Source organism: Schistocerca gregaria, chromosome 8 (assembly GCF_023897955.1).
Source record: "Schistocerca gregaria isolate iqSchGreg1 chromosome 8, iqSchGreg1.2, whole genome shotgun sequence".
NCBI classification, from domain to species: Eukaryota; Metazoa; Arthropoda; class Insecta; order Orthoptera; family Acrididae; genus Schistocerca; species Schistocerca gregaria.
The window spans coordinates 146,350,940-146,362,541 of record NC_064927.1 but is presented as its reverse complement, the minus strand read 5'-3'; the positions used below and the strand labels follow the sequence as shown (position 1 = coordinate 146,362,541).

The following is an 11,602-nucleotide window of genomic DNA, read 5'->3' as shown; positions in this document are numbered from 1 at the left end:
AGGTTTGGTTTCGAATCCCCTCGGACATGAATGTTGAATTTGTCCTACAAAAAAAGAGAGAGAAAAGAAAAGGGCGGCAGATTTACCGCCCCTCGGAAAGTATCGCCCCGTGCGGCCGCACGTTTCGAACGTGCCTTGCACCGGCCCTGGTTGGTAGGTTTGTGGATCACGTCTATTGTCCTTCACGTACACGAGTGTGACTTGTGCTGCATTCTGCTGATCTCTACAGGAGAGCAATGTCAGTTGGGGAAGGGGACGTGAGGCGAAGAAGCTAGAAAACAGTCACCAGTTTGAAGAAAATGGCTTTTATTGAGTGCAGTGCATCGTAGGAAGGAACATACACAGCGCGCTATATCTCGTCTCAGTGGACCTTGACGATGGGTGCAGCCGCGGCGTAGGAGATGGCTGGGGCGACGGCGTGGGTAGCGTAGGCGACGGCGGGGGCGGCGTAGCTAACAGCGGGGGCGGCGTAGGCGACGGCGGGGGCGGCGTAGCTGACGGCGGGGGCGGCGTAGGCGACGGCGCGCACGGGGACGGGCACCTCGCGGTAGCGCAGCTCCGGCTGCTGCACCGTGATGGGCTGCTTGACCACGTTGACCTGAGCGGGCGCCACCTGCACCTTGGGCAGCAGCGGCGCGCCGGCCAGGGGGGACGCCAGCAGCCCGGCGGACGCCACCGCCAGCAGCGCGCTCACCACCACCTGCACACGTCACACAAACGCCTTCAGTCATTACCTCGAAAAAACTGTCTCTAGTAACTGATCGTCAGTCAGTTAATCCAACAACTGATGGTCGTCACCACTGTTTAATGATTGGAACAAAAAGGTCACAACGGACTCTCGTAGTTTCAGCGATCCCACGAGGATCAATATTAGGCCCATAGCTTTCTTCATTTTTTCAACTATTTTGCTCTGCTGTTCAGATATTAATGGTTATTTCTCATCAAAATGTAAAATCTTACATTGCAGGTGTATTAACTGCTTTATCACTTACATGCTAATGACCTTCCGTTATAGCTAATGATGAGAATACGGCAAGTGCCATCACCTGATTTCCCAGGAACTTCTCTCTGTGGAAGAGGGGCCAAAATGAGCTAACACGTGTATCGGCTTATACGTAGACACTCGGCGGTTTCTCAAAGAACTACGGTGAAAGTTTTCGAGGTACATTATAATCCGTTAACTGCGCGAGATCCTCAGATGAAACTGTGGCTCTGAGGTTAGTGTCGTGGCCTCTTAATTTTGCGGGTTGTTGTTTACATTTTATTTGTATTGTTTTCATTTACCTACCCATGTCTGTAGAAGGTTACTACATGAATGTGTCTTATCAAATTAGGGGGTACAAGGGCGTCATATTAATTGTAAACTTACAACTGGATTTCACAATAAGTGCCATACACTTATTATATACCGTGTGATCAAAAAGTCAGTATAAATTTGAAAACTTAATAAACCACGGAATAATGTAGATAGGGAGGTAAAAATTGACACACATGCTTGGAATACATGGGGTTTTATTAGAAAAAAAGTTCACAAAATGTGAAAATGTGAAAATTCACAGATGAGGCTGGACAACAAAACTGCTACCATGACGGGTGAGAGATACGCCGATATGTTACAGAATCGCATCATCCCCAGCCTGGCTGATAAACACCTGCTGGAACGTACGATGTTTATGCAGGATGGCGCTCCACCCCATATTGCTAGACGCGCGTCGTTCGGTGATTATCGTATGCTCAGCCGCCACTTTCGTCACGCTTGGCCTCCCAGGTCCCCCGACCTCAGTCCATGCGATTATTCGCTTTGGGGTTACCTGAAGTACCAAGTGTATCGTGATCGACCGACATCTTTAGGGATGTTTCCAGAATGAGATTTTCGCTCTGCAGCGGAGTGTGCGCTGATATGAAACTTCCTGGAAGATTAAAACTGTGTGCCCGACCGAGACTCGAACTCGGGAACTTTGCCTTTCGCGGGCAAGTGCTCTACCATCTGAGCTACCGAAGCACGACTCACGGCCGGTACTCACAGCTTTGCTTCTGCCAGTATCCGTCTCCTACCTTCCAAACTTTACAGAAGCTCTCCTGCGAACCTTGCAGAACTAGCACTCCTGAAAGAAAGGATATTGCGGAGACATGGCTTAGCCACAGCCTGGGGGATGTTTCCAGAACGAGATTTTCTGGAGTGCTAGTTCTGCAAGGTTCGCAGGAGAGCTTCTGTAAAGTTTGGAAGGTAGGAGACGGATACTGGCAGAAGTAAAGCTGTGAGTACCGGGCATGAGTCGTGCTTCGGTGGCTCAGAAGGTAGAGCACTTGCCCGCGAAAGGCAAAGGTCCCGAGTTCGAGTCTCGGTCGGGCACACAGTTTTAATCTGCCAGGAAGTTTCATCTTTAGGGATGCTGAAAGACAACATCCGACGCGAATGCCTCACCATAACTCCGGAGATGCTTTACAGTGCTGTTCACAACATTATTCCTCGACTACAGTTATTGTTGACGAATGATGGACATATTGAGCATTTCCTGTAAATAACATCATCGTTGCTTTGTCTTACTTTGTTATGCTAATTATTGCTATTCTGATCAGATGAAGCGCCATCTGTCAGCCATTTTTTGAACGTTTGTATTCTTTTGGTTCTAATAAAACCCCATGTCATTCCAAGCATGTGTGTCAATTTGTACCTCTCATCTACATTATTCCGTGATTCATTCAGTTTTCAGATTTATACTGACTTTTTGTTCACCCGGTAATATACATGTATATGGTATGTTGAGAACTTTCAATCCTTTTCAAATTCTCATATCCCGGTATTTAATTCTCACATTAACTCTTATATTAATTCTTATATTTTATTCATGTGTTTATTCTCCGGGATTATTTGGTGCATTCCCTTGGGAGATGCCGATCGTAGAAACATTCGAAATACAGGTATTCCGAACACCATGTGCATCGTGCGAAGGCAAGTTCTTCACAGTGACATTTCTCCGTATGGATCTCACTCAGAAAGGAAATGTCGCTAACATTTTTGAAGATTTTGAGTATTGGCAATAATTTCGCGGCAAACCATACATAACAGATGGCTTTTCCAAAACCTGGCGCTTGCAATATATTATGAATCAAGATACACTACATAAATTTCAACGAAAACAAATTCAAATAATTTTCTTATTTTTTAAATTAATTCATCTGACGAGCAATTAGTAGACGAATAAGGACAATATTGAAATTTCCTGGCATATTAAAACTGTATGCTGGACCGAGACTCGAACTCGGGACCTTTGTCTTTCGCGAGCAATTGCTCTACCGACTGAGCTACCCAAGCACGACTCACGCCCTCTTCTCACAGCTTTAATACCACCAGTACCTTGTCCCCTACCTTCCAAACTTCACAGAAGCTCTCCTGCGAACCTGCAGAACTGACACTCCTGGAAGAAAGGATATGCGGAGACATGGCTTAGCCACAGCCTGGGGGATGTTACTTTAGAATTTCATTCTAAGGACAATGTTCTATCAATATACAGCGGAGGGCAACGATATACAGGGTGTTTCAAAAATGACCGGTATATTTGAAACGGCAATACAAACTAAACGAGTAGCGATAGGAATACACCGTTTGTTGCAATATGCTTGGGACAACAGTACATTTTCAGGCAGACAAACTTTCGAAATTACAGTAGTTACAATTGTCAACAACAGATGGCGCTGCGGTCTGGGAAACTCTATAGTACGATATTTTCCACATATCCACCATGCGTAGCAATAATATGGTGTAGTCTCTGAATGAAATTACCCGAAACCTTTGACAACGTGTCTGGCGGAATGGCTTCACATGCAGATGAGATGTACTGCTTCAGCTGTTCAATTGTTTCTGGGTTCTGGCGGTACACCTGGTCTTTCAAGTGTCCCCACAGAAAGAAGTCACAGGGGTTCATGTCTGGCGAATACGGAGGCCAATCCACGCCGCCTCCTGTATGTTTCGGATAGCCCAAAGAAATCACACGATCATCGAAATATTCATTCAGGAAATTAAAGACGTCGGCCGTGGGATGTGGCCGGGCACCATCTTGCATAAACCTCGAGGTGTTCGCAGTGTCGTCTAAGGCAGTTTGTACCGCCACAAATTCACGAAGAATGTCCAGATAGCGTGATGCAGTAATCGTTTCGGATCTGAAAAATGGGCCAATGATTCCTTTGGAAGAAATGGCGGCCCAGACCAGTACTTTTTGAGGATGCAGGGACGATGGGACTGCAACATGGGGCTTTTCGATTCCCCATATGCGCCAGTTCTGTTTATTGACGAAGCCGTCCAGGTAAAAATAAGCTTCGTCAGTAAACCAAATGCTGCCCACATGCATATCGCCGTCATCAATCCTGTGCACTATATCGTTAGCGAATGTCTCTCATGCAGCAATGGTAGCGGCGCTGAGGGGTTGCCGCATTTGAATTTTGTATGGATAGAGGTGTAAACTCTGGCGCATGAGACGATACGTGGACGTTGGCGTCATTTGGACCGCAGCTGCAACACGGCGAACGGAAACCCGAGGCCGCTGTTGGATCACCTGCTGCACTAGCTGCGCGATTGTGGTTGCCGTACGCGGTCGCCCTATCTTTCCAGCACGTTTATCCGTCACGTTCCCAGTCCGTTGAAATTTTTCAAACAGATCCTTTATTCTATCGCTTTTCGGTCCTTTGGTTACATTAAACCTCCGTTGAAAAAAAACTTCGTCTTGTTGCAACAACACTGTGTTCTAGGCGGTGGAATTCCCAACATCAGAAAAATCCTCTGTTCTAAGGAATAAACCATGTTGTCCACAGCACACTTGCACGTTGTGAACAGCACACGCTTACAGCAGAAAAACGACGTACACAATGGCGCACCCACAGACTGCGTTGTCTTCTATATCTTTCACATCACTTGCAGCGTCATCTGTTGTTGAAAATTGTAACTACTGTCATTTCGAAAGTTTGTCCGCCTGAAAATGTACTGTTGTCCCAAGTATATTGCAACAAACGGTGTATTTCTATCGCTGCTCGTTTAGTTTTTATTGAGGTTTCAAATATACCGGTCATTTTTGAAACACCCTGTATCTATACATAGAGGAAGTAAAATACAGACATGGGAATATAAATGAAAAACAAAAATAAAAGTAATGAAAAGGCAAGCAATCTTAGTTGCTCCTCAGTTTAGAGAATCTCTCCCACCGTTACTACTATACTTCATAGAAATAACCATTACTTCTTCTGCAAAGAATTTTGGGATAATCCTGGACCGCACTGAACACACATCTGCAGTCTGTAAGAAGATGTCAGCAGCATCCCATTCACTGCACATATATAAACAGTTTTTAAATGTAGCACTATGGAAAAATGCTGCAGATTAGATAGGTGGATCGAATAACTCATGTGGTGGTGCTGAATCTAACTGGAGGAAAAAGAAATTCATGGCACAGCTTGGCTAAAAGTAGAGATCGGTTGATAGGGCACATCCTGCGACATCAAGAAATTTTCAATTCGGCCGTGGAAGATAATTTGTAAAAGGAAAACAAGGGTTGAGTGGGCTACAGTGAACAAGTTCTAATGAATGTAGGTTACAATAGCAATGCAAAGATAAAGAGGCTTGCATAGAATGTACAGTATCTTTCAAAATGAACACATTGGTTTTAAGGCGTTGTAGCATTTATTACGTTCGACGTACAGTTGTAAATAATACACGAAATGAAAGAGGTATTCAAATAGTTCTGTTTGTATAACTGTGCGCAATGGGAAGAGTATGGAATGACAAAAAGTGATTGAAAAACGTGTCGAACGAGTGCGAATCTTTCACGTTTAGCCCCAGGACATATCTCCGTGGAAAGTTTGTGGTCCTTTCATTTTCGGTGAATCAACTGTAACTGATGTTTCTTTTCATGTGCTACAGCTATGGCCCGTGCCTCAACGGGAAGAAGCTGAAAAACACATCTTTATTTGGGAGAATGATGGTGCCCCACCTCACTGGAATAACTCAGTACGCGACTGGTTAAACGACGTTGTATCCGACCGGTGGACTGGGCGCAAGGGGCTGGTTAACACAGCACTTATGCATGACCACGTTCACACACGTTCTGACGCTTTCATGTGTATGTGCCTCCGATACCAGCTGATCTATCCGGCTTTAGAAACAGTTATTGCAACAGTTGGCAACGGCCTTGCCGCAGTGGATACATCGGTTCCCGTGATATCACCGAAGTTGAGCGCTGTCGGGCGTGGTCGGCACTTGGATGGGTGACCATCCAGGCGGCCATGCGATGTTGCCATTTTGGGGGTGCACTCAGCCTCGTGATGCCAATTGAGGAGCTACTCGACTGAATAGTAGCGGCTTCGGTCAAGAATACCATCATAACGACCGGGAGAGCGGTGTGCTGACCCCACGCCCCTCCTATTCGCATCCTCTCCTGAGGATGACACGGCGGTCGGATGGTCCCGGTAGTCCACTTGTGGCCTGACGACGGAGTGCTTTATTGCAACAGTTACCCCTGAGACATTGTCAAGGTTTCGGAACAATTCGCCTACCGTGTCGATGTGTGATCGGTGTTCACACAGAAAAATTGTAAGAAAAACTGTTTCTCTTTTCATTTGGTGTATTATTTATAATTGTAAGGTGAATGTAATATGTGCTACAAAGCATTAAAAACCGTGTATTCAGTTGAAACACCCTGTACTAGTGCGGAAAATTGCGTCTAACCAGGGTTTGGCCTGAAGACCGCAACAACAATGTTAATAAGTATTTGTAATAATATGACAATCTCAGCAATGAAAAGTTAAGTCATTAGATTGTTCAGTCCCACAGCAAGCCAGTTCTTTATATACTTACGATACACATTATGTGATGTCGATGTTCTAGATGCACGTAGATAGAAAAGTGCTCCTGAACTCAGGAGCATCAGTAACGTTTTGGAAACAAGAAAAGTCCGAAAAGAAACTAAATTAGCTGCCTGAACGATTTAACACTCTGTTTTGCTGGCTACGTATGCGTCAAATCGAAATAAAGAGAGGAAATTGTCTTTACCCATTGAAATGAAATATGAGTGAAAGTGTTGAAATATAAACTCAATGCAACCGCAGTAGAAGGGCACAAGATAACTCCTATAACAAACAATTTTTCAGGGGATCTGACAATATTCTCTTCAGCGCGTTAAAGGAAATGGAACATTTCAGACAGTCACAAGAAAGAACATATTACTTGTCTAGAGGAAAAAGATCAGTGAGTTGGCCTTCCAAAGGATAGACAGAGAGTGTAAAAGGCCATTTGAAAGTCCGAGGGCAGTCGTACGGTTATAATTATCACCTCGAAAAAATGAAATTACAAAATTAATTTTTCGGTTATTTCTCACGTATATGTTCGCAGCCCTAGTACGCATTGTACCATAGTACCGTAGCACGCCACTAGAGCATCCAAAACAAAACGGCGCAGTATATTGATAAAGTGGACTAGCCTGCAGTAATTTGTTTCATGCGTCTGAAAGGGGAGAGCGTTACAACAATTATGGTGTGTTTGTTAATGTGAACTGCAACAATGCACCATCGTGACACAGTGGTAAGGTGAATCTCGAATCGCAAGAGAAGGCCGGCGGATCGCAATCGAGGATACAGTAGGAAAAGTGAAAAATTGGCCATAGTTCAGCGATCAACATCTTGCACGACTTTCTGAATATGACAAAGATCGCCGCATCCAGGGGTCCGTGACAGCTAACAATTAATCAAAAACCGCGTAGAAATGAGGCAGCAGCGGAAATGTTGGAGTTGTGTCAGATCAATCGAGGTGACTTCTTTAGTCACCTAACCACCATGGACGAGCACTGGGTGTCTAACCATGACGCAAGGCAAAGGTGTACGTGCAAAGCTGTTACTGGCACCGAAAGTTACGTCCGGTCACTCAGGTTAGAGGTAGGAACTGAAATTGAGACTAGCACAGAAATAGCAGAAACGTTTAACTCTGTTACCATATGTTCCTTTACAACGAAAAATCCAGGAGTATTGCACCAATTTAATGTTTGATCCATCAAAAATATAAATGAGATAGACATGTCACCGGTGTTGAGAAACAACTGAAATCGTCAAAATTGAACAAGGTCGCTGGACCCGATGGAATCCCTGTCAGATTCTTTACGCAATTTGCGGTTGATTTAGCCCCTCTGTTATATTAACTATCGTAGATCACTCGAACAAAAATTCGTAAGAAGGGTAAGGAAAGGGATCCCCCAAACTACAGTCCAATATCCCTGACACATATTTGTTGTAGAATCTTAGAACATATCCTGAGCTTAAACATAATAAGGCTTTTCGTACTGAACGATCTCCTTCATGCCATTCAGCATAGATTTCGAAAACATCACTGACGCGAAACACAACTAAAATTTTTCTCACTCTGAAAGCCAGGGATCAAGGCAGGTAGCTAGACGCAATATTTCTCGATTTCCGAAAAGCTTTTGGCGTAGTACGACACCTACGCTCATTTATCGAAAGTTCCATTGTATGGAGTAACAAGCGAAACTTGTGGCTCGACTAACGATATTTTTAGCAGGGAGAAGGCAGCAAGATACCTTGGCTGGAGAGTCATCAACAGATGAAATAACTTCGGGCGTGCTCCAGGGAAATGTGTTGGGACCCTTGCTGTTAAAGTTGTATATCAATGACCTTGTGGACAATATTAATAGTAACTTCAGACTTTTCGCAGATGATGCAGTTATCTATAATGAAGTACAGTCTGAAAGAAGTTGCACAAATATTCAGTCAGATCTTGATAAGATTTTAAAATGGTGCAAAGACCGACAACTTGCTTTAAATGTTCATAAATATAAAATTGTGTGTTTCACAAAACGAAGAAACTAGCATCCTATGACTATAATATCAGTGAGTCACTGCTGGAATGGGTACCCTCACAAAAGTACCTGAATGTAACACTTTGCAAGGACCTAAAATGTAAAGACCACAGACTCAACGTGAGCACTGCAGATAGGAGATTGATCACAAATCATTCTTGCGATCCATACTAGAATACTGCTCAAGTGTATGGGACCCGCATCAAATAGGACTAACACGGGATATTGAACGTGCACAGAAAACGGCAACACGGATTTTCACAGGTTTTTTTGACGTATGGGAGACGTAAGAGATGTTGAAATCCTACTTACAAAGTTTCAAAAACCAGCTTCAAATGGTAACTCTTTGAATATACAATAACTCGCTAGATAACGCATCCGTAGGGATAGCGAGGACAAGATCAGAGTAATTACAGCGAGCACAGCCGCATTTGAACAATTAGTCTTCCCGCACTCCATACGGGAAAGGGATGGGAAAAAGCCCTAATAGTTGGCACAATGTGTCGTGCCCTCTGCCATGCACTCTAGAATGGTTTTCAGAGTAGGGGTGTAGGCGTAAACGTAGAGCAAAGCGAGCAGTGGAAACATACGGTGTCACCACCGCCAGAAAAGGTGAAGACCCAATCACAAACGGACAGGGCGATGCTTACGTATGAGTCCAGAGTTCTCTTATGCTACCCTCGTAGTCTCCACGCGAAATGTGGCAGTAGAATCGTTCTGCAGTCAGCTTCAAATGCCAGTTCCCTAAATTTTCTCCCCCGCCCCTGCCTCGGCACCCCCTCCCCCTTTCCCAGAAACTCCCATTTTAGTTCACGAAGTAACTCGCTAATACCCGCCTGCTATTCGAACGTTCTGGTAACAAAACTAGCAGCATGCTTCTGAATTGCTTCGATATCTTCCTTTAATCCGACATGCTACGGATCCCAGAAGCTCAAGCAGTACTCAAGACTGGGTCGCACTAATGCTGCACACGCGGTCTCCTTAGATAATGTGGCGTTCACGGATTATTCGCATAAGGGGCAAACTGTCACAGGAGCGTACTGCCAAAATCTCCTGACAATATTATGGGAGACTGTCAAGACGAAGAAAAGTCCAAGAGAGTACTTTAGACCTCAAACATTGCCGCCCCCCCCCCCCGTCCCTCCCTCCCCCCCCCCCCCCTCCTGACTTCTTCCTCTTCCCTAGGATGAAGAAACCATTGTGTGGTCAACGTTTCCAGAACGACGTCGCGCCGATCTTCGAGAAGGAACTTTTCCTAAAGAGCCATTACGCACACTTGCACAGCGGTGGTCGACGTCACCTAATCCATCGTTCGGAGAGAAAGTGTAGCATTAAAATGTGAATAAGTAGAGAAGAAACACCAAGTTTCATGGATACAGGTTGAATCTTTCGAGATGTAATTAAAACTTTATGACTTGCCCCTAACAAATGCCTAGCTACTGAAAAGATTGTCGAAACCTTCATCCAATCACTTTTGCGTCGTAGCCTTGGCGGTAAACCAGCACTCGTGCCGTCGGCTACTCACCAGAGTCGAGTACATCGCGGCTGTGTGTTGCTGGGACGTCACAGTTGAAGTGCAGCTGCCTGGGCGTGCCGCGGTCTTATATACGCGTAGCGGCGCACCGGATTTGGCGACCGCGGTAACGGATCGGGGAGGCGCGAACCACGCCTTGACAGACAACACGGGCCGCAGATCGCGTTCCGGGCGCTTGGCCCCTTCTTGCCCCGACAGCTCCTGGAAGCTTGACCGCGGAGCGCCCTCCGCCTAGCGGCCCACAAGGCCGCACGCCCACACGACCTTGCCCGCCGGAGTCGATGGCTCGCCTTGCAGCCGTGCTAGCAGTCGCGGATCCCCGCTACTCCGTTCGTTGTTCGCCAAACTAAATTTGCTACTGCTGTCCTGCCGGCCGGTGTGGCCGAGCGGTTCTAGGCGCTTCAGTCTGGAACCGCGCGACCGGTACGGTCGCAGGTTCGCATCCTGCCTCGGGCATGGATGTGTTGGTGACGTCCGTAGGTTAGTGAGGTTTAAGTAGTTCTAAGTTCTAGGGGACTGTAGACCTCAGATGTTAAGTTCCATAGTGCTCAGAGCCAGTTGAAACTTTTTTTTTTCCACTGCTGTTGGCGTGTAGTAGTACAATGCCGAAGGTATGACGAGGATTTGGTAACAGAAACAACTGAAAATGGGGCAAGTATGAAGGGACAAAATAGAAAGTTCTACTGGGTAGAATACGTACAAAAATAATTTGCAAAGTAATTGAAGTAATGTATAAACTGTTGTCGATGCACTAGCCACGTTACTTTTCTATAAAAATCTGTTATAAAGCAAGTAACTGCCGAGGAAGGAACAGAATCACACAGATGTGACATGCATCGTTTTTCTTCTCTTCTTATGGCCGACTAAGGACCATGTCCCCGTTTCAGTTCCTTATTCATTGTCCTTTCATTTTCTCCCAGTATGTTTTCTTCTTTCCCCTCTTTGGGAAGGGAAAGCAGAAAGGTCGAAGGGCGATGTACTTGAGGACAATATTATGGAAATGGAAGAGGATGTAGATGTAGATGAAGATGAAATGGGAGATAGGTACTGCGTGAAGAGTTTGACAGAGCACTGAAAGACCTGAGTCGAAACAAGGTCCCCGGAGTAGACAACATTCCATTGGAACTACTGACGGCCTTGGGAGAGCCAGTCCTGACAAAACTCTACCATCTGGTGAGCAAAATGTATGAAACAGGCGAAATACCCTCAGACTTCA

At 45.4% G+C, this 11,602-nt stretch overlaps 1 protein-coding gene across 1 annotated transcript; it reads right to left on the bottom strand.

Moving 5' to 3' along the window:
- Nucleotides 1-289: 289 nt before the first annotated feature.
- LOC126284752 (cuticle protein 16.5-like) lies at nucleotides 290-10,482 on the bottom strand. The gene is made up of 2 exons (XM_049983897.1): nucleotides 10,378-10,482; nucleotides 290-700 (listed from the first exon to the last, which is right to left on the bottom strand). Exons 1-2 carry the CDS (start codon nucleotides 10,390-10,392, stop codon nucleotides 362-364), a joined length of 354 nt encoding a protein of 117 aa, XP_049839854.1. The 5' UTR covers nucleotides 10,393-10,482; the 3' UTR covers nucleotides 290-361.
- Nucleotides 10,483-11,602: the final 1,120 nt, after the last annotated feature.